The sequence below is a fragment of the Procambarus clarkii genome, chromosome 16, assembly GCF_040958095.1.
Source record: "Procambarus clarkii isolate CNS0578487 chromosome 16, FALCON_Pclarkii_2.0, whole genome shotgun sequence".
NCBI lineage: Eukaryota > Metazoa > Arthropoda > Malacostraca > Decapoda > Cambaridae > Procambarus > Procambarus clarkii.
The window spans coordinates 34,288,675-34,312,218 of record NC_091165.1 but is presented as its reverse complement, the minus strand read 5'-3'; the positions used below and the strand labels follow the sequence as shown (position 1 = coordinate 34,312,218).

General features: G+C 44.5%; 1 protein-coding gene across 2 annotated transcripts in view; it reads left to right on the top strand.

Moving 5' to 3' along the window:
- The first annotated feature begins 218 nt into the window (after window positions 1-218).
- Ak3 (Adenylate kinase 3) overlaps window positions 219-23,544 on the top strand; it is a 71,991-nt gene continuing 48,665 nt past the window's right edge. The window contains exons 1-2 of one of the 2 annotated variants that reach the window (XM_045745602.2): window positions 219-498; window positions 18,403-18,572. In XM_045745602.2, coding sequence (XP_045601558.1) covers window positions 357-498; window positions 18,403-18,572 — 312 coding nt within the window. In that variant the 5' untranslated portion in view covers window positions 219-356. The remainder of the gene's footprint in view (window positions 499-18,402; window positions 18,573-23,544) is intronic. The other variant, XM_045745604.2, reaches the window with a different exon arrangement.

Sequence of the window (23,544 nt, the reverse complement as noted above, 5' to 3'; positions counted from 1 at the left end):
TGTGCGCTGAGTGTGGTCGACTCAAGTGAGTTGTGCGCTGAGTGTGGTCGACTCAAGTGAGTTGTGCGCTGAGTGTGGTCGACTCAAGTGAGTTGTGCGCTGAGTGTGGTCGACTCAAGTGAGTTGTGCGCTGAGTGTGGTCGACTCAAGTGAGTTGTACGCTGAGTGTGGTCGACTCAAGTGAGTTGTGCGCTGAGTGTGGTCGACTCAAGTGAGTTGTGCGCTGAGTGTGTTTGCTGTGTGTCCTGGCCCTGGTGCCACTTGTGTCCGGTCTAAACCTGGTACACCAGACTCCTCCTCCTCGCCGCTAGGACGATATCAATTTACCTTCCAGCCATTATAGCCTTGTACCAACAATGAGCAAATTGTTCAGAATGGTGATGCTTGGGGCGCCAGGCTCTGGGAAAGGAACAATATCATCGAGGATTGTCCGAGACTTTGGCCTCAAACACTTGTCCAGCGGTGACCTGCTCAGGTCCCAGGTCCTCCTCAAGACTGGTGAGATGCCCTCCCATTCTTCCCATCCCCTTTCTTATCAATTAAAGTTATATTTCTTTTACAAATATAATAAAGATATATTGTATTGAATAACTGAAATTTAGTGGAAAAGTTGGTATGGCCCAGTGTCACCAGTACGTGCCGTGGTCCAGTGTCACCAGTACGTGCCGTGGTCCAGTGTCACCAGTACGTGCTGTGGTCCAGTGTCACCAGTACGTGCCGTGGTCCAGTGTCACCAGTACGTGCTGTGGTCCAGTGTCACCAGTACGTGCCGTGGTCCAGTGTCACCAGTACGTGCCGTGGTCCAGTGTCACCAGTACGTGCCGTGGCCCAGTGTCACCAGTACGTGCTGTGGTCCAGTGTCACCAGTACGTGCCGTGGTCCAGTGTCACCAGTACGTGCTGTGGTCCAGTGACACCAGTACGTGCCGTGGTCCAGTGACACCAGTACGTGCCGTGGTCCAGTGTCACCAGTACGTGCCGTGGTCCAGTGTCACCAGTAACGTGCCGTGGTCCAGTGTCACCAGTACGTGCCGTGGTCCAGTGTCACCAGTACGTGCCGTGGTCCAGTGTCACCAGTACGTGCCGTGGTCCAGTGTCACCAGTATGTGCCGTGGTCCAGTGACACCAGTACGTGCCGTGGTCCAGTGTCACCAGTACGTGCCGTGGTCCAGTGTCACCAGTACGTGCCGTGGTCCAGTGTCACCAGTACGTGCCGTGGTCCAGTGTCACCAGTACGTGCCGTGGTCCAGTGTCACCAGTACGTGCCGTGGTCCAGTGTCACCAGTACGTGCTGTGGTCCAGTGTCACCAGTACGTGCCGTGGTCCAGTGTCACCAGTACGTACCGTAGTCCAGTGTCACCAGTACGTGCCGTGGTCCAGTGTCACCAGTACGTGCCGTGGTCCAGTGTCACCAGTACGTGCCGTGGTCCAGTGTCACCAGTACGTGCCGTGGCCCAGTGTCACCAGTACGTGCTGTGGTCCAGTGTCACCAGTACGTGCCGTGGTCCAGTGTCACCAGTACGTACCGTGGTCCAGTGTCACCAGTACGTGCCGTGGTCCAGTGTCACCAGTACGTGCCGTGGTCCAGTGTCACCAGTACGTGCCGTGGTCCAGTGTCACCAGTACGTGCCGTGGTCCAGTGTCACCAGTACGTGCCGTGGTCCAGTGTCACCAGTACGTGCCGTGGTCCAGTGTCACCAGTACGTACCGTGGTCCAGTGTCACCAGTACGTGCCGTGGTCCAGTGTCACCAGTACGTGCCGTGGTCCAGTGTCACCAGTACGTGCCGTGGTCCAGTGTCACCAGTACGTGCCGTGGTCCAGTGTCACCAGTGTCACCAGTACGTGCCGTGGTCCAGTGTCACCAGTACGTGCCGTGGTCCAGTGTCACCAGTATGTGCCGTGGTCCAGTGACACCAGTACGTGCCGTGGTCCAGTGTCACCAGTACGTGCCGTGGTCCAGTGTCACCAGTACGTGCCGTGGTCCAGTGTCACCAGTACGTGCCGTGGTCCAGTGTCACCAGTACGTGCCGTGGTCCAGTGTCACCAGTACGTGCCGTGGTCCAGTGTCACCAGTACGTGCTGTGGTCCAGTGTCACCAGTACGTGCCGTGGTCCAGTGTCACCAGTACGTGCCGTGGTCCAGTGTCACCAGTACGTGCCGTGGTCCAGTGTCACCAGTATGTGCCGTGGTCCAGTGTCACCAGTACGTGCCGTGGTCCAGTGTCACCAGTACGTGCCGTGGTCCAGTGTCACCAGTACGTGCCGTGGTCCAGTGTCACCAGTACGTGCCGTGGTCCAGTGTCACCAGTACGTACCGTGGTCCAGTGTCACCAGTACGTGCCGTGGTCCAGTGTCACCAGTACGTGCCGTGGTCCAGTGTCACCAGTACGTGCCGTGGTCCAGTGTCACCAGTACGTGCCGTGGTCCAGTGTCACCAGTACGTGCTGTGGTCCAGTGTCACCAGTACGTGCTGTGGTCCAGTGTCACCAGTACGTGCCGTGGTCCAGTGTCACCAGTACGTGCCGTGGTCCAGTGTCACCAGTACGTGCCGTGGTCCAGTGTCACCAGTACGTGCCGTGGTCCAGTGTCACCAGTACGTGCTGTGGTCCAGTGTCACCAGTACGTGCCGCGGTCCAGTGTCACCAGTACGTGCCGCGGTCCAGTGTCACCAGTACGTGCCGTGGTCCAGTGTCACCAGTACGTGCCGTGGTCCAGTGTCACCAGTACGTGCCTTGGTCCAGTGTCACCAGTACGTGCTGTGGTCCAGTGTCACCAGTACGTGCTGTGGTCCAGTGTCACCAGTACGTGCTGTGGTCCAGTGTCACCAGTACGTGCCGTGGCCCAGTGTCACCAGTACGTGCCATGGTCCAGTGTCACCAGTACGTGCTGTGGTCCAGTGTCACCAGTACGTGCCATGGTCCAGTGTCACCAGTACGTGCCATGGTCCAGTGTCACCAGTACGTGCCATGGTCCAGTGTCACCAGTACGTGCTGTGGTCCAGTGTCACCAGTACGTGCCTTGGTCCAGTGTCACCAGTACGTGCCGTGGTCCAGTGTCACCAGTACGTGCCGTGGTCCAGTGTCACCAGTAACGTGCCGTGGTCCAGTGTCACCAGTAACGTGCCGTGGTCCAGTGTCACCAGTACGTGCCGTGGTCCAGTGTCACCAGTACGTGCCGTGGTCCAGTGTCACCAGTACGTGCCGTGGTCCAGTGTCACCAGTACGTGCCGTGGTCCAGTGTCACCAGTATGTGCCGTGGTCCAGTGACACCAGTACGTGCCGTGGTCCAGTGTCACCAGTACGTGCCATGGTCCAGTGTCACCAGTACGTGCCGTGGCCCAGTGTCACCAGTACGTGCTGTCGTCCAGTGACACCAGTACATGCTGTCGTCCAGTGACACCAGTACGTGCCATGGTCCAGTGACACCAGTACATGCTGTCGTCCAGTGTCACCAGTACGTGCCGTGGTCCAGTGTCACCAGTACGTGCCATGGTCCAGTGTCACCAGTACGTGCCGTGGCCCAGTGTCACCAGTACGTGCTGTCGTCCAGTGACACCAGTACATGCTGTCGTCCAGTGACACCAGTACGTGCCATGGTCCAGTGACACCAGTACTTGCCGTGGTCCAGTGACACCAGTACGTGCCGTGGTCCAGTGACACCAGTACGTGCCGTGGTCCAGTGTCACCAGTACGTGCCGTGGTCCAGTGACACCAGTACGTGCCGTGGTCCAGTGACACCAGTACATGCCGTGGTCCAGTGACACCAGTACATGCTGTCGTCCAGTGACACCAGTACGTGCCGTGGTCCAGTGACACCAGTACGTGCCATGGTCCAGTGTCACCAATACGTGCCGTGGTCCAGTGACACCAGTATGTGCCATGGTCCAGTGTCACCAGTACGTGCCGTGGCCCAGTGTCACCAGTACGTGCTGTCGTCCAGTGACACCAGTACATGCTGTCGTCCAGTGACACCAGTACGTGCCATGGTCCAGTGACACCAGTACTTGCCGTGGTCCAGTGACACCAGTACGTGCCGTGGTCCAGTGACACCAGTACGTGCCGTGGTCCAGTGTCACCAGTACGTGCCGTGGTCCAGTGACACCAGTACGTGCCGTGGTCCAGTGACACCAGTACATGCCGTGGTCCAGTGACACCAGTACATGCTGTCGTCCAGTGACACCAGTACGTGCCGTGGTCCAGTGACACCAGTACGTGCCATGGTCCAGTGTCACCAATACGTGCCGTGGTCCAGTGACACCAGTATGTGCCATGGTCCAGTGTCACCAGTACGTGCCGTGGTCCAGTGACATCAGTTCTTTCCATGGTCCAGTGACACCAGTACGTGCTGTGGTCCAGTGACACCAGTACGTGCTGTGGTCCAGTGTCACCAGTACGTGCTGTGGTCCAGTGACACCAGTACTTGCCATGGTCCAGTGACACCAGTACTGTACGTGCCGTGGTCAAGTGACACCAGTACGTGCCGTGGTCCAGTGTCACCAGTGTAGCAAGTAGATTATCCCAATAATATACTCGCTCCAGATGCATTGTTAATTTGCATAGTGTTTTTACACAGATTAAGTTTGACCCTGGGGATATCAGAGATATTTATTTCTGGTGTGGTGATAATGGGTCCTATTACATCTGTCCAGGGAGAGTTTCAGAGCATGGTTTGCATTTAAGAACAGAGTTTTGTAAATGTAGTTGACACAAGAGAATGTGTGGAGGGAGTTAATATTTAGCAAGTTTAGGGATTTAAACAAGGGAGCTGAGTGTTGTCTGAAAGCAGAGTTAGTTAGTTATTCTGATTAGCAGATTTTTGCTGGATGATGATGGGCTTAAGGTGGTTTGCAGTGGTAGACCCCCATGCACAGATACCATAATTAAGATAGGGGTAGATTAGTGCATAATATAGTGAGAGGAGAGCAGAGTTAGGAACATATTTTATTTTAGAGAGTATACCAACTGTCTTAGAGACTTTCTTAGTTAAAAATTATATAAATTATAATTTGGAATCCAGATTTCACCATCCATGTAATCTTTTGTATGAGTTTCCGTGAATGCCCCAAATATTGAGTTTGACTCTAATAGGAGGCCATTTACGAACTTAACTTTATTCCTTGACTTTGGCTTTAAACCTTGAATGTTTGCAAATATGAATGATTGTCCATATTGTGTGTCACTTCTGGAAGGTTTTGGTAGTTCTCCCTCCTCTCTACCCTGACCCAGGGTGTGTTGTTGTGGCAATGGTTTGTCCAGTTTTGGAAGTGATACTGGGGAGTGTAGTAGTCTCTGTGTAGTTGGGGGGTGTAGTATGTGTGGGCTTGATGACGAACCGTAGTCCAGTCTTGGATATTTCCCCCTCTCCGTCCGTACTCCTGCCACGTTTCTGCCTGTCTGTTTCTCCATCTGTTTCTGCCTGCCTCTAAAAAATTTTCAGGGCTATTATATTGGACTTCCTCTCTTATATAGCGCTGTGTACCTCTGACGTGGAAATCGGGGCAATGAAGATCGTAGCATTTCCTCTCATTAACCGAGAGTTTGCATAGCTTAGGGTGAAAATATCTACACTTTGTATCAAAACGACATCTGCCTTTTCCTAACCAGTTTCGGCATTTCCGTGGGTGCATGAATGAGCATTCCGTGCCTCTGGGCCCATATCTGCACTGTCCTTTTGCATAATACCTGCAAATATTTTCATCTGTGATTGTATTATTCTTGTTTGTACCCATGCACAACTTGGCTACCTCTTGTGATTTTTGTTCCAACTTTCTCGTTTCTGCATTCATTCTCGGTATTGTCCTTATCTTTCTCCTTGTTGCTTTCGTCTTTCTCATTTGTGTTCTCATTCGTCTCATTTTTTATCTCCTTATTCATATCACCAGTTTGCTCTACAATATTGCCTTCATTTTTGTGTACCTCAACGCTATGTCCTTCTACATTGCTAGTTTGACTCTCTAAATTCTCAGTCCCTGGGTTGTGCTCAGAGTTCGTTGCTGTCTTTATATACTCTGCATATATTTCTGGTAGTTTTTGTGTGAATTGTAGCCTGTGTACTTCAGGAATGTTATTCATTAGTTTGGTAATGTTTTCCCACATCTGTCTGTCACTTTGACAGATCCAGTAGTTACCTTCCCAGTTTTCATATTGTGTAGGTAATCCTGTACAACTCAGGTGAAATCTTATGTTACAAATGTTACATACAGTGCCTACAACAGTCTTCTGAAGTAACTTAAGGCAGCCTCCACACACCTCCATGTTGGGTTTGTGATGTTATAATATTATATGCATATATTTATAATATTATATGTATGTATATATAATATGTATACAGAATATTTATAATATTACATATGTTTATTTGATCAAGTTTATGTGGGGGTACTTATCGCCTTGTGGAGAAAATATGGTCCTCTTGGGACTGTCTAGTTGACCGTTGTTTGTCCCAGGTCGGGGGCAGGATGCCACCGGTTGCCAGTTACTTGATTTATATACTGATTATTTGCCTATAATATCCTAAGGGAATTTCTGCTTTCTTCCAGCTTGCAATGTTATTCACTTACTCTATTACTAGTTCCTAGATCCACTTTCCCGTATTACAGTATATATTGCCAGTATATTATCACTGAGGGAGTATACTGTTACTGCGGGACGTCCCCTACACTGTGTAGGTCTCGTGGCTGTGGTGTAAACAGCCTAGTGTGATGCCTCCTCCACAACTTTACATTTATACTTTTTCTATGTACAATTCTCTAACACTATCCACTAATTTATATGTTATGTTACACGTTCCACTTCACAGTTCAACGCATCACTGCTCGCTATATTTGATATAGCGGGCTTATGCCTGTATACATGAGCCTGGTGGCACTGGCTCACCACGTGGTCCCACGTTTATTCTGTATTTAACTCAAAGTTCCATTGTTAATTTCTGTATTCAACTTTCCTACGGGTCACTATTCACTTGGTGATCACTGTGGGCCGTAATCCATGGTTGTAATCCTAAAAAAGCCCGGTTTATTCCAGTGTTTTAACAGAGCGCGACAACGACACGTCCGTCCCCTCCCACGCGAACTACGGAACTAAATTAAGCAACTGACATATGTGGAGAGCTAGTAATTACCTAAGTGTAGTTACAGGATGAGAGCTACGCTCGTGGTGTCCCGTCTTCCCAGCACACTTTGTCATATAACGCTTTGAAACTACTGACGGTCTTGGCCTCCACCATCTTCTCACCGAACTTGTTCCAACCATCTACCACTCTGTTTGCGAAAGTGAATTTTCTTATATTTCTTCGGCATCTGTGTTTTGCTAGTTTAAATCTGTGACCTCTTGTTCTTAAAGTTCAAGGTCTCAGGAAATCTTCCCTATCGATTTTATCAATTCCTGTTACTATATTGTATGTAATGATCATATCACCTCTTTTTCTTCTGTCTTCTAGTTTTGGCATATTTAATGCCTATAACCTCTCCTCATAGCTCTTGCCCTTCAGTTCTGGGAGCCACTTAGTAGCATGTCTTTGCACCTTTTCCAGTTTGTTGATGTGCTTCTTAAGATATGGGCACCACACAACCGCTGCATATTCTAGCTTTGGCTTAACAAAAGTCGTGAACAATTTCTTTAGTATATCGCCATCCATGTATTTAAAAGCAATTCTGAAGTTAAAAAGCGTGGCATAGGCTTCTCGCACAATATTCTTTATGTGGTCCTCAGGTGATAGTTTTCTATCTAGACCAACCCCTAGATCTCTTTCTTTATCAGAATTCTTTAAAGATTTCTCACATAATATATAGGTTGTGTGAGGTCTATGTTCTCCTATTCCACATTCCATAACATGGCATTTATTAACATTAAATTCCATTTGCCAAGTGGTGCTCCATATACTTATTTTGTCCAGGTCATCTTGAAGGGCATGACAATCATCGAAGTTTCTTATCCTTCCTATTATCTTAGCATCATCAGCAAACATGTTCATATAATTCTGTATACCAACTGGTAGATCATTTATGTAGACAATAAACATCACTGGTGCAAGAACTGAACCCTGTGGTACTCTACTTGTGACATTTCTCTAGTCCGATACATTGCCTTTGATCACTGCCCTCATTTTTCTATCAGTCAGAAAATTTTTCATCTATGTTAGAAGCTTACCTGTCACCTCCAATATTTTCCAGTTTCCAGAACAACCTCTTATGTGGAACTCTGTCGAAAGCCTTTTTTAGGTCCAGATAGATGCAGTCAACCCAACCATCTCTTTCCTGTAATATCTCTGTTGCTCAATCATAGAAACTTAATAAATTCGATATACATGATCTTCCAGATCGAAAACCATACTGTCTGTCTGATATTATATCTTTTCTCTCCAGGTGTTCTACCCATTTAGTTTTAATAATTTTTTCCAATATTTTGACTATTACACTTGTCAATGATACAGGTCTATAATTAACCCTTAAAGTGCGCATCACGTCATATGATGTGTTGGACGTTGTTCCAGTCAACTGCACATCACGTCATATGACGTGTTGGAGTACTACGCAAGATTTAAACGGCCAGCGGATACATGGGGTTCACCACACCTTCATCAGGGCTCTTGTAAACAGACGCCATTAAAAAAAAAATCGTGGGCCAAACTCCCGGGTGTTATTGGCCTCAGTATTGAGTGAGCAACCAAGCCTGATGCACGCAGCATGAGCTAACAGCACTACTGTTCAGCTTGTGACCACAGCATCACCTATAAATGCCAAAATATACTTGTTCATGCTATTATGTAGCGATGATATTATTACAGAAGACCCCTGGCTGTGATAAAACTGACCAGGGTTCTGATAATAGCAGGATTGTGGTGATATTTAGCGCTGTGCGCCATGGAGGGAGGAGTAATGCTGTGGGAGGGAGGGTGCTGGCGATGTCTTCTGACTGTGTGTGGCCACCTTTTATTGACTGCACTCACCATACCAGCTTAGTAGTTCGCTATGGTGAACACAAATGTAGATACTTTTCTATAACATGTGTATAGAGGGTATAAACAGCAAGAGAAGGTTTGGAGCCGCCATTTTGGTGAGGGCGGTGGCGTTGTTTGCACGACGCCACTGTGCAGATGACGGTGTTGTTTACTGGTTACCACGATGGTCTTTGGGCACCACACCAGTTTATTTGTACAAGTATGGTGAATAAAACAGGTAGATATTTATATATAATGTGTGTATATAGCGTAATAACACCACACAGTATTGTTGGAGGAGAAATATTAGTGCGTCTGGCCTTGAGGGCGGCAGCCATCAGCTGACTGTGTGAGGTCCTACGTCTTTGTGCCTTTACTCACCATACAAGCTTAGATGTACAGTTATGGTGAACAAAACATGTAAATACTTATATATAACGTCTGTATGTAGTGAATTATAGCAAAAACAGTATTGTGGGAGGAGAATGTGGGTGAGTCAGATGACTTGAGGGAGGGCGGGAGTGGCTGGCTGGTACACGGCGGTCACTCCTCGTTACTTTTTGACTCATAATAGCTACTTAGTGGTTCGTTATAGTGAACAAAACATGCAGATACTTATATATAACCTGTGCTTATAGTGTAATAACCGACAAAGTATTTGTTCACTGATTGATGAACATAATTGAATCAACAATATGCACACCATATTTTTGAGTACAGCAATGAGTCACTCATTTTATTATATAAATATATCAAACTACACACTATTGAATAATATTACAGCAAAAAAACTATGAAAAATCAATCAAAGACATTGAAATAATTAGGTAATTATCTCTTTGTGGCAACTCCGGCCTGACAGCTGGCGAGCAACAGACCGCCTGGGACGCACGCTGAGTCAGCGCCTATAATTTGGCAGACTTCCCCGCCCTATAGCGGGCAATATATGCCACTTACGATTTTTTTATTATTTTTCCCATGATCAGTGAATACAAATTAACAGGTTAGGAAGAAAAAATAATTTTTTTTTTTTCAAAATTACATGCGCCTGTGGGGAAGAAAGGATATTATACCCCTAGCATGTTAAGGGTTCAGGGGGTCTTCCCTGCTTCCACTTTTGTAGATTGGAACTATGTTAGCCTTTTTCCACACATCAGGTACAACTCTTGTAAACAGGGATGCCTGAAAAATCAGTTGAAGTGGAATGCTGAGCTCAGGTGCACATTCTCTCAGAACCCATGGTGAAACTCCATCTGGGCCAACTGCTTTGTTCTTATTTAGCTCCTTGAGCATTTTTTCCACTTCATCTCTAGACACCTCTATGTGCTCTATGTTGTTCTCTGGAATTCTTATTGTGTCTGGTTCCCTGAAGATTTCATTTTGTACAAACACACTTTGGAACTTTTCGTTTAATGTTTCACACATTTCATTTTCATTTTCCGTGAATCTATTTCCCATTTTCAACCTCTGAATATTATCCTTTACCTGCAATTTGTTGTTTATGAATTTATAGAATTTATAGAATAATAGAATATATAGAATATATAGAAAGGGGTTAGCCGGTCGGCCGAGTGGACAGCAAGCTGGACTTGTGATCCTGTGGTCCTGGGTTCGATCCCAGGCGCCGGCGAGAAACAATGGGCAGAGTTTTTTTCACCCTATGCCCCTGTTACCTAGCAGTAAAATAGGTACCTGGGTGTTAGTCAGCTGTCACGGGCTGCTTCCTGGGGGTGGAGGCCTGGTCGAGGACCGGGCCGCGGGGACACTAAAAGCCCCGAAATCATCTCAAGATCAAGAATAGACCTGGTTCTGTTTTACATTTGTCAGCAATCCCTTTTTCAAAATTTCTTTCTGCCTCTCTCCTCACTGCCGTGTAGTTGTTTCTCGCATCTTTGTATCGCTGGTATGTTTGGGGGTTTGGCCTCTTCCTGTATTGATTCCATTTTTGTGTCTTTTGGTCTCTGGCCCTCTTGCAATTTCTGTTGAACCAATCCTGTTTCCTAGTTCTGCATCTCTGTGTTGGTATAATTTTTTTTGTGCCTTTTATCATATATATCACAAAACTTAACATACATCACTTTCACTTCCTTGCCTAGCAACAAGTCTGTCCAATTATATTCAGTAAAAAAATTTCTAAGGTTGCCATAATATCCTCTCCTAAAGTCAAGTTTTTCAATTGCATCAACCTTCTTATGTTCTTCCAGATTATAACGCATTGCATACTTTATTCCCAAAAAGACATGGTCACCTTTACCCAAGGGAGGAAGGTACTGAATATCAAATATTTCTTCCTCCTTCCTGGTAAATATCAAATCTAGCATGGAGGGAACGTCCCCTTCCCTCATCCTCGTAGCTTGTTTAACATGTTGATACAAGAATGTTTCCAGGATGAGGTCTACAAATTTACAGGTCCAAAAATCTGTTTTAGCTTCATATGCTTCCCAGTCTATGGATTTCAAGTTGAAGTCGCGGACTATCAACAGTCGTAATCTATCGTTATCCGCTCTCGCTATGATCTCTCTCTCATTATTGTTATAAGACTTTCTTGTTTACTATCTAGCTCCTCCTTTGACCATGTGCTGCTTGGCGGTGGACTATATGCGTTTATGATCATTAGTTTATCATCCTCATGGCAGATCTCTAGTGCTATTATGTCAACTTCTTGTAGATTAGCAGTCATTATTTCGTTCACCTTTATGTGTTCTTTCACCAGCACAGCAACGCCACTGCCTTTCCTAATTTTTCTGTCCCGTCCCCAAATTGAGTAGCCCCTTGGGAATATGACCTCATTTAAAATAACATCTTCAAGTTTTTGTCTCCGTGAGTGCAACAATGTCTGGTGTCTGCAGCTGTATTACATCATTTAACTCCAGTATCTTTGATCTTGCTCCATCTATGTTGGTGTATGCAATCTTCAGGAACTTGTTCCCCCTCTTCTTATTTTTCACTCCTCTCTCTAATGATTTTGTTGGTTTACCTTTATGTACCACTTTACTGGTCTGCCTACCCCTATCACTTTGTAGAAAAAAAAATTGATTTCTTCTTGATTCCTGCTCTCATTTAAATGTTTTGCCTCGGCGAGGTTCAGTTTCAGCTTCTCTCTATCTTCTTTTGAAAGATCTCGTCTTAATGACCACACTTTCCCATCCTCATCACTTTGTAATTTTCTAGCATTCCTTAGTACTTCTTCCATCTGTTTGGCACCATTTAGGGTGATCCTCAAAGGTCGATCTTTCCCTTTTACATATCTGCCTATTCTCCTGTAGTCGCACACATTCTCTATGGTTGTAAGACCTTCCATGAGGCCAACAATTTTATCTACTACTTTTGCTTCTTCTACAGCTCTTTCTGACCTAGATGTTATCTCCTTTTCTTTGCAGCCAAAAATTAACAGGGACTTACTCCGATCAACTGTGTTTTGCACCAACTTCGGGTTAGATGCCAATTCTTTTCTCAATCTAGCCTAATGTTTGTTTTATATTGGTTGCTGCAGTGTTTGACTTCCTTTACTGCGTCTTCAATTTTTTCCTTCTCCTTGGCCACTTGTGCATAAGTGAGTTGCATATCTTTCTTGCACTGTTCTATTCCCTGTGTAACTTCCTTCATCTGTGCTGACAAAAGCTGTTTCTCCTGTTGAATTTCCTTACCTAACCTATTGTTGTCATTTATGTTTAAATTTACTTTAACTTCTTCCATAGCTATTTTTAAGAGTTTATTTTCTTCTTCCATGGCTTTGTAATTTGTTTCCAATTGATTCTTATCCTTGCACAAGTCTTTCACTAAACCCTTAAGACATACAACTTTGCTATTTAAATGGTCATTACTTTCTTTTAATTTACTAATTATTTCTACATGAGAGTTTATTATAGTATCTAATTTTACCAACTTGTTGTAGACTGGTTATATCAATGCTTTTTTCATGGAATCCAGCTAAATCAAGGTCTGTTTTGTATTTCCTCTTGCCGGCGGCCATCTTGAATGTTCTTCTCTGCACTGGAAACACTAGGGCAACTTTTTCTCATCCAATTTTTCACTTCCCTTGGCACATTCCTGTTATCTCACCTATTTTTCAAAAGCACTATACCTTTATGTTCTCTGGGACACCACTCACTATCATCATCCTGTACCACAATACTTAGGAGTGTTGAAATATGCTGGAGCTCCTCTTGTCTGCCTCTTGGGAAAGAACTTGGGATAAGTGTGTGTGTCATGACCCTTCCGTGCCTATGTTCTGCAGGCGAGTTGGTGCGGTCTGACGTCTCCTTCATCCAGATGCTGTTTTATTTTTGGGGATACAAATTACCTAAGTGTAATTACCTAAGTGTAGTTACAGGATGAGAGCTACGCTCGTGGTGTCCCGTCTTCCCAGCACTCTTTGTCATATAACGCTTTGAAACTACTGACGGTCTTGGCCTCCACCACCTTCTCACTTAACTTGTTCCAACCGTCTACCACTCTATTTGCGAAGGTGAATTTTCTTATATTTCTTCGGCATCTGTGTTTAGCTAGTTTAAATCTATGACCTCTTGTTCTTGAAATTCCAGGTCTCAGGAAGTCTTCCCTGTCGATTTTATCAATTCCTGTAACTATTTTGTATGTAGTGATCATATCACCTCTTTTTCTTCTGTCTTCTAGTTTTGGCATATTTAATGCTTCTAACCTCTCCTCGTAGCTCTTGCCCTTCAGTTCTGGGAGCCACTTAGTAGCATGTCTTTGCACCTTTTCCAGTTTGTTGATGTGCTTCTTAAGATATGGGCACCACACAACAGCTGCATATTCTAGCTTTGGCCTAACAAAAGTCATGAACAATTTCTTTAGTATATCGCCATCCATGTATTTAAATGCAATTCTGAAGTTAGAAAGCATAGCATAGGCTCCTTGCACAATATTCTTTATGTGGTCCTCAGGTGATAGTTTTCTATCTAGAACCACTCCTAGATCTCTTTCTTTATCAGAATTCTTTAAAGATTTCTCACATAATATATAGGTTGTGTGGGGTCTATGTTCTCCTATTCCACATTCCATAACATGACATTTATTAACATTAAATTCCATTTGCCAAGTGGTGCTCCATATACTTATTTTGTCCAGGTCTTCTTGAAGGGCATGACAGTCATCTAAATTTCTTATCCTTCCTATTATCTTAGTATCATCAGCAAACATGTTCATATAATTCTGTATACCAACTGGTAGATCATTTATGTACACAATAAACATCACTGGTGCAAGAACTGAACCCTGTGGTACTCCACTTGTGACATTTCTCCATTCTGATACATTGCCTCTGATTACTGCCCTCATTTTTCTATCAGTCAGAAAATTTTTCATCCATGATAGAAGCTTACCTGTCACCCCTCCAATATTTTCCAGTTTCCAGAACAACCTCTTATGTGGAACTCTGTCGAAAGCCTTTTTTAGGTCCAGATAGATGCAGTCAACCCAACCATCTCTTTCCTGTAATATCTCTGTGGCTCGATCATAGAAACTGAGTAAATTCGATACACAGGATCTTCCAGATTGAAAACCATACTGTCTGTCTGATATTATATCATTTCTCTCTAGGTGTTCTACCCATTTAGTTTTGATTAGTTTTTCCAATACTTTCACTATTACACTTGTCAATGATACAGGTCTATAATTGAGGGGGTCTTCCCTGCTGCCACTTTTGTAGATTGGAACTATGTTAGCCTGTTTCCACCCGTCTGCTACGATTCCTGTACACAGGGATGCCTGAAAGATCAGGTGAAGTGGAATGCTGAGCAATGGGTGTACATACGTGCTTGAGAACATAGAACATACAAACAGTTGTGCCTGCAGAGGGGCTATTGGCCGATACGTGGCAGCTCTTGTTTCTAACCACCCAGTTCAGTCATCAGAGTGCAGGTGACTGCAGGAGGCCTCTTGGCCCATACGAGGTGGCTCCTGACTAGACTCATCCTGCCCCTCTCCTATGCTTGTCCAACCATGCTTGAGTTTCGGGGCCCCACCTCCACCTTGTTCCAAGGTACAAAGTGGAGGTGCCTGTTCAGTGGTGCATGTTCCTGTGTCATAGGTGTTATGTACTCACCTAATTGTGCTTGCAGGGTTGAGCTCTGGCTCTTTGGTCCTGCCTCTCAACTGTCCATTAACTGATGTAGTACAGATTCCTGAGCCTCCTGGACTCTATCGTCTCTACATTTGAAACTGTGTGGGGTCGGCCTCCACCACATCCCTGCCTAATGCGTTACATCTGTTAACTACTCTGACACTGACCGAGTTCTTTCTAACGTCCCTGTGGCTCATTTGGGTACTCGGTTTCTACCTGTGTCCCCTTGTTTGCATACAACCCGTGTTACAGTTTATCTTTATCTACCCTGTCAATTCCTCTGGGAATGTGGAGACGTTTTGCTGCGGTTTAGATACTGCAACTGCGTGTGGGAGTATGGTCGTGGCGTTTTGTTCGGCCCTTCCGTGCTTCTTTCTGGGGCCTTCCTTGTTTGGGTTCTTTGTTCCCATGATTTTTCTGGTTCCCTCATTCCTTGCCGGTCTTGCTGTACTGAGCTTCGCTTTTCCATGTTCATTGGGCTCTGTCCTACCATCGTTGTCCTCACCTAGTTGTGCTTGCTGGGGATTAGCTTTTGTCTCTTCATCTCACCCCTCGCCTGTCATTCGATTTCTGTTCAGGTTCCAGAGCCTCCTGGGCTCTCTTATCTGCACTTGACGCTGGGTGTTGGGTTGGCCTCCGCCACATCCCTTCCTCATGCATTCCTATTGTCGCCTGCTCTGACACTGGTATGCTTCTTCTATCTTTTATAAGGCTCATTTGGGCGTTCAGTTCACCTTGTTGCCCCTGTTACGTGTGCCCTATGTGTTGGTGGTCATGTTCCCTCTGGGTCATCAGTCTCCTGGGGGCGTGTGGACATGTCCAGCGGCTTTTGGTGTTGGTCCTGTCCCTTCGTTCCCTTTGCTGCCTACCTTCTTCGTTCCTCAGCTTCCTTTTGTCCTCCACGTTGTGTGCTTTGCTTGTGCCTTTTGGCTCCTGTTGCCAGGATTCGATTCTGGTTCCTGACTTTCCTGGCCTGTTGGTATTTTCAGAGTCTCATGATGTCCCTTCTCTGGAGTCTGTCAGGGTCTTGGTCTCCACCCTCCTGGTGGCTCGCTGGCGTTGGAACGTTTTTTGATACGGCAGATGTTCCATCTCCTTCTTTGCCGGCTCGGGTTTCTGGCTCTGCCTGCTTGGTGGTAGCACCCAAGGTCTTACCGCGGCTCCGCCTCTTCCTTGGCTCGTTCGGCTCTGCCTCGAGTCTCGCCTTCTGTTGGTGGTCGGGTGGCTTCATTGCTGGTGTCCCACCTGCGTGCTTCTTCTTGGCGGCAGTTTGGGGTGTTTTGGCGGTCCTTCCTTTTTTCCTTCTGTCCCTTCTTCGGTGGTATTGTGTTGTTGGCGTGGTCTTGTCCTTCTCCTATGTGGATTCGGGGCCGTCATTTTGCCACATACTGTCGCCTTGTTTCGTTCGGCACTGGCGGAGCCGCTTCTGCTTGCGTTCGGTGTTGATGTTATTTCTGCGTCGTTCCGCACGCTGTCTCGTGCATTGGTTCACCTCCGGCCTGCTCATGTGCCATCTGAGCTGTCCTGGTCATGGGACTGAGTGCTCTCTTTCTTCTCGGTTCTTGTGGCCCCTTCGGTTCCGGTGGGTATCTTGGAGGCTCTTTTCCTGTTGGCGTTGGCCTCAGGGGGTCGGGTTGATGAGCCTCTTGCTCTCCTCCAGCACTGGGGTTTCCTGCTCCTTTGGTCAGGGCGATCGTTTTGTTTCTCTGCGGCCTTCTCCTTCTTTTCTGGCGTAGAATGTGACTGCTGCTTTCCAGAGGGGTCCCTGGGTTGTTGATGCCTTGTTGGTTTGGCAGGAGGTGCTTCTGGTTTTGTGCCCGGTTGTGGTTCTCCGCCGTTTTTGGCGCGCCACGGCTTCTGTGTCCGTGGACACGCTTTGGGTTTGTCCGGTTTCCTTTCTTCCCTCTTCGCAGGTGCGGGTCTCCCGGGTTGTCCGCAGGGTTATTAAGGCTGGCCGACCTGCGGCGTCTCCCCGTGCCCGTGATGTTCGCAAGTTAACGGCTCTTGCTGCTCTTCCTTGGGACTGTGTCTTGGGCGGACTTTCGGGTGTGGTGATTTTGGCGGTTATTCTGGATCCTGGCTGCCCGTTGCCTTGTTCGCGTCCTTAGGCCTGGTTGGGCCTATGTCGCTTTGGGTTGGCTGTGGCAGCCGTTGTCTCGCTTCGTTTTGAGGTGTGAGCGGTGGCCGCCTCCCGGATACGTCTCTTAGACCTTCCTCTGTGGGTAGTTAGCTCCGGGGAGCCGACGGGGCTCCCCCCAGAAAACCAGCATTGAATGTACTGTAATGAAACGCCATTTTCTGGGTGAGACCCGGAGGCTCCTCAGCAACCCTCCCTCCCTCCCTCCAGTCAGCGGTTTTCGCGTGTTTTGACATCCAGCCTCAGAACTGATGGGTGGATAGCCGGCGTGAGAGGTCTGGGGCTCCCCCTTCCCCCTCCCGGGGAGGGAGGAGCTGCACAGACAGCAGCGCGGTGACGTGTGACGTCATACTAGTTTGCTTGTTTTCTGTTGGGGAGTTCTATCCACTAGTTTGGCTTTTGGTAGCAATTTTAACCAGAATAGGGGTTTGTTTTGGAATGCTTATCTTTCTGGATGCTTGACCCGGTTGATGGCAGACATAGAATGCTTCCAACCACACGAGGGTTTCTATAGGCCATTGCTCCCCTTGCCTCTCTGAGGGGGCCAGGTTCTGGCCGTGGTCCCTGGTAAGCCATAAGAACTCCATACACATGACTGATGCCAAAGTCTGACATTAGCATATCAGCCCGGTATAGCTCCGGGGAGCCTCCGGGTCTCATCCAGAAAATGGCGTTTCATTACATTCAGCGCTGGTTTTTTGTGCATAGACTGGAATGACCATTTTGCAGTAGGCGATGTCCAAGGGTTTTTTAAAAGACACATTACATAGTTATGCAAGTTGAGTTGCATCCTTGGGAAAGTCAATTATTGGCCCAGACGAAAGCCTGAATAAAAACAACAGGTTTCTTATCCCCAACAGTGAGGAACCTCATTGTTTAGTAAATATCTGATATAAAACTAATTTGTATATTTCACCTTTAAAATTTCTCTCCTAGGATTTATTGTTGCTTCTGGTGCACTGCTATTATTTACTTGATTTTTCCTGATTCATTTACAGGACTGGGCTTTCCTATGGTTGGTATAAGACACGTCTTTTAATATGTCTATACATTTTATAAATCATTCCTCAGTACTGTAGTTTTTATCACCCATCATTTGTGAATATCATAGTGAACAGGTCACTTGAAAATGCCTTTTAAAACCTCCTTGATAGGATTTTCTCTTCAAAATATATTATTCTATTAATCATATTGTAACAGGAACAAATGGTGCCCAAATTATTTTTCTTTTTTATACGTTTCAGAATTAGGGCTTGCTGCCGAGACGTACATGAAGGCAGGGAAGCTTGTGCCAGATGACGTGATGGTAAATCTGATTGCCTCTGAGCTTGCACGTATGAAGACAACTTCATGGCTGCTTGATGGCTTCCCTCGGTCTAGACCACAAGCAGAAGCACTGCATCAGCAAGAGAAGGTAGGGATGGTATGGGTAATAAGTTTGTATTAGAGGTTATGTTTCTTCTCTACTGTATTTAACAAAATTTCTGAAGGTACACACCTATGTTCACTTAAGTTGAAAGATTTAAATCTGATTGCCTCTGATTTGGATAACTATTAATAAATGTTTACTTTAAAGTACAGTAATTTATTATTATTATTATAATGTTAGAATTTGAAGAGTATTTGAAGACATATATGTGTTTTGTTTTCAGAAAATTTCTTATTATACAGTTGCATATATTAGCCATTAGCCACTTTATATTTTGTATTTAAGTCTTGAAATTGTGTACACTTGCATCCTATTATTATATCTATTTTAAGTATAATTTAGTTTTATTTTGCTATATTATCGTTTATGACATCAAACTAATTATTTTTTAGCTTTAAACAAAATTGGCTTCAGAATAAAAATTAAATAGATTTTTATTTTTTAGACATGTTTAACATGGCATTTTCTTTCTCTGTCAAAGGTTCATTGTTGCATTTTGTACAGACTATTCTTCCATCATTAGTGAAGCTGTATGGAGAGGGTTTTTGTTAGTTAACCAATTCATGAGTTGTAGTGTTACGCCTATTGAGATTATATATTTGTGAACCACTTTGTTAAGGAGACTGTAGTTATTCCATAAAAAATAGGTAAGCATATTTATACACTACATTTATACACTATATTTATACACTACTGTAGAAACCCACTAATCCGGAATCCACCAATCCGGAAAATGCCCTAATCCGGCAAAATGGTGGCCGGATAAAGTTATCTCCCTATTCGGCCAAAATGTCCACGGAAGCCGAACTAGCAGATATTTAGCTGGATCAGCGGCCTAACACTCATTGTACACCACCACCAAGATGGGAAAGTGTGGTCGTTAAGACAAGATCTTTCAAAAGAAGATAGGGAGAAGCTGAAACTGAACCTCGCCGAGGCAAAACGTTTAAATGAGAGCAGGAATGAAGAAGAAATCAATTCTTTTTTCTACAAAGTGATAGCGGTAGGCAGACCAGTAAAGTGGTACATAAAGGCAAAGAAGCAAAATTGTTAGAGAAAGGGGGGAGTGAAAAATAAGAAGAGGGGGAACAAGTTCCTGAAGATTGTATACACCAACATAGATGGAGTAAGATCGAAGATACTGGAGTTAAGTGATGTAATACAGCTGCAGACACCAGACATTGTTGCACTCACGGAGACAAAAACTTGAAGATGTTATTTTAAATGAGGTCATATTCCCAAGGGGCTACTCAATTTGGAGACGGGACAGAAAAACTAGGAAAGGCGGTGGCGTTGCTGTGCTGGTGAAAGAACACCTAAAGGTGAACGAAATAATGACTGCCAATCCACAAGAAGTTGACATAATAGCACTAGAGATCTGCCATGAGGATGATAAACTAATGATCATAAATGCCTATAGTCCACCGCCAAGCAGCACATGGTCAAAGGAGGAGCTAGATAGTAAACGAGAAGGTCTTATAACAATAATGAGAGAGATCATAGCGAGAGTGGATAACGATAGATCACGACTGTTGATAGTCGGCGACTTCAACTTGAAATCCTTAGACTGGGAAGCATATGAAGCTAAAACATAAGATTTTTGGACCTGTAAATTTGTAGACCTCATCCTGGAAACATTCTTGTATCAACATGTTAAACAAGCTACGAGGATGAGGGAAGGGGATGTTCCCTCCATGCTAGATTTGATATTTACCAGGAAGGAGGAAGAAATATTTGACATTCAGTACCTTTGTCCCTTGGGTAAAAGTGAATATTCCCAAAAAAATCTTTTTGGGAATAAAGTATGCAATGCATTATAATCTGGAAGAAAATAAGAAGGTTGATGCAATTGAAAAACCTGACTTTAGGAGAGGACATTATGGCAACCTTGGAAAAATTTTTAGTGAGTATAATTGGACAAGCTTGTTGCTAGGCAAGGAAGTGAATGAGATGTATGTCAAGTTTTGTGAAATATATGATAAAGGCACAAAAAAATGTATACCAAAACAGAGATGCAGAACTAGGAAACAGGATTGGGTCAACAGAAATTGCGAGAGGGCCAGAGACCAAAAGACACAAAAATTGGATCAATACAGGAAGAGGCCAAACCCCCAAACATACCAGCGATACAAAGATGTGAGAAACAACTACACGGCAGTGAGGAGAGAGGCAGAAAGAAATTTTTAAAAAGGGATTGCAGACAAATGTAAAACAGAACCAGGTCTATTCTATACATTCATAAACAACAAATTGCAGGTAAAGGATAATATTCAGAGGTTGAAAATGGGAAATAGATTCACAGAAAATGAAAAGGAAATGTGTGAAACATTAAACGAAAAGTTCCAAAGTGTGTTTGTACAAAATGAAATCTTCAGGGAACCAGACACAATAAGAATTCCAGAGAACAACATAGAGCACATAGAGGTGTCTAGAGATGAAGTGGAAAAAATGCTCAAGGAGCTAAATAAGAACAAAGCAGTTGGTCCAGATGGAGTTTCACCATGGGTTCTGAGAGAATGTGCACCTGAGCTCAGCATTCCACTTCAACTGATTTTTCAGGCATCCCTGTTTACAGGAGTTGTAGCTGATGTGTGGAAAAAGGCTAACATAGTTTCAATCTACAAAAGTGGCAGCAGGGATGACCCCCTTAATTATAGACCTGTATCATTGACAAGTGTAATAGTCAAAATATTGGAAAAAATAATTAAAACTAAATGGGTAGAACACCTGGAGAGAAATGATATAATATCAGGCAGACAGTATGGTTTTTGATCTGGAAGATCCTGTGTATCGAATTTACTCAGTTTCTGTGGTCGAGCAACAGAAATATTACAGGAAAAAGATGGTTGGGTTAACTGCATCTATCTGGACCTAATAAAGGCTTTCGACAGAGTTCCACATAAGAGGTTGTTCTGGAAACTGGAAAATATTGGAGGGGTGACAGGTAAGCTTCTAACAAATGATGAAAAATTTTCTGACTGATAGAAAAATGAGGGCTGTGATCAGAGGCAATGTATCGGACTGGAGAAATGTCACATGTGGAGTACCACAGGGTTCAGTTCTTGCACCAGTGATGTTTATTGTCTACATAAATGATCTACCAGTTGGTATACAAAATTATATGAACATGTTTGCTGATGATGCTAAGATGATAGGAAGGATAAGAAACTTAGATGATTGTCATGCCCTTCAAGATGACCTGGACAAAATAAGTATATGGAGCACCACTTGGCAAATGGAATTTAATGTTAATAAATGCCATGTTATGGAATGTGGAATAGGAGAACATAGACCCAACACAACCTATATATTATGTGAGGAAATCTTTAAAGAATTCTGATAAAGAAAGAGATCTAGGGGTGGTTCTAGATAGAAAACTATCACCTGAGGACCACATAAAGAATATTGTGCGAGGAGCCTATGCCACGCTTTCTAACTTCAGAATTGCTTTTAAATACATGGATGGCGATATACTAAAGAAATTGTTCACGACTCTTGTTAGGCCAATGCTAGAATATGCAGCGGTTGTGTGGTGCCCCTATCTTAAGAAGCACATCAACAAACTGCAAAAGGTGCAAAGACATGCTACTAAGTAGCTCCCAGAACTGAAGGGCAAGAGCTACAAGGAGAGGTTAGAGGCATTAAATATGCAAAAACTAGAAGACAGAAAAAAAAGAGGTGATATGATTACTACATACAAAATAGTAACAGGAATTGATAAAATCGATAGGGAAGATTTCCTGAGACCTTGAACTTTAAGAACAAGAGGTCATAGATTTAAACTAGCTAAACACTGATGCCAAAGAAATGTAAGAAAATTCACTTTCGCAAACAGAGTGGTAGACGGTTGGAACAAGTTAGGTGAGAAGATGGTGGAGGCCAAGACCGTCAGTAGTTTCAAAGCATTATATGATAAAGAGTGCTGGGAAGACGAGACACCACGAGCATAGCTCTCATCCTGTAACTACACTTAGGTAATTACACAGTCAGTAAACGATGCTATCTCCCTCCGTCCCTCAGTATTACTCCTCCCACAGTGCTAATTATCACAACAATCCTGCTATTATCACAATCCTGGTCATTTTTATCACAGTCAGGGGTCATCTGTAATACTGTCATCACTAAATAATAGCAGTTATATATTTATTTTGATATTTTTCGGCGATGCTGTGGTCACAAGCTGAACAACAATGCTGTTCCCTCATGCTGCGTGCTCCAGCCTTGGTTGCTCCAACAGTACTGTAGCTCTTACACCGGTGAATATTGCTCACGATTTAAAAAAAAAATGGCGTCTGTTTACAAGAGCCCTGAGGAAGCTAATTTAAACCTCGTGTAGCCGCGGGCCATTTGAATCGTGCCTGGCACCCTATGGCGTATATATACGCCATGCGCACCTTGGAACATGTTACTCATGGCGTATATATACGCCATGCACAGTTTAAGGGTTAAAGATGCTAATGATGCTGGGATGTAAAGGGGGTGACTGCTGTGATGTTGCAAAGCATTGACATTTTTGTAGAAAAAAGAAATGAAATTAAAAAAAAAATGTCAAAAAGGTTCGTTCGGTGTTTGTCAGGTAGGCTGCTCCATGTTTCTTAAAAAAAAAACAGTTGAAATAGTTTGAAAAACGGACAAATGCCATTTAGGTTTGTTCAGTGTTTGTCGGGTAGGTTGCTTCATTATTGAGAAATAAATAAAAAATAAAAAACAAATGGAACACATTTGAAACAAAGAAAGATTGTCATAATGGAGCAGCCTATCCGACAAACACTGAACGAACCTTTTTGAAATTTGTTGTTTTTCAAAAGTTTTCATTTTTTTTTTTTTGAAACATGAAGCAGCCTACCTGACAAACACCAAACAAACCTTTTGCTATAAAAAATGAAAACAAAAATTAAAGAAATATGAAGAAAGAAAAATATCATAAAGGTTTATTCAGTGTATGTAAGGTAGGTTA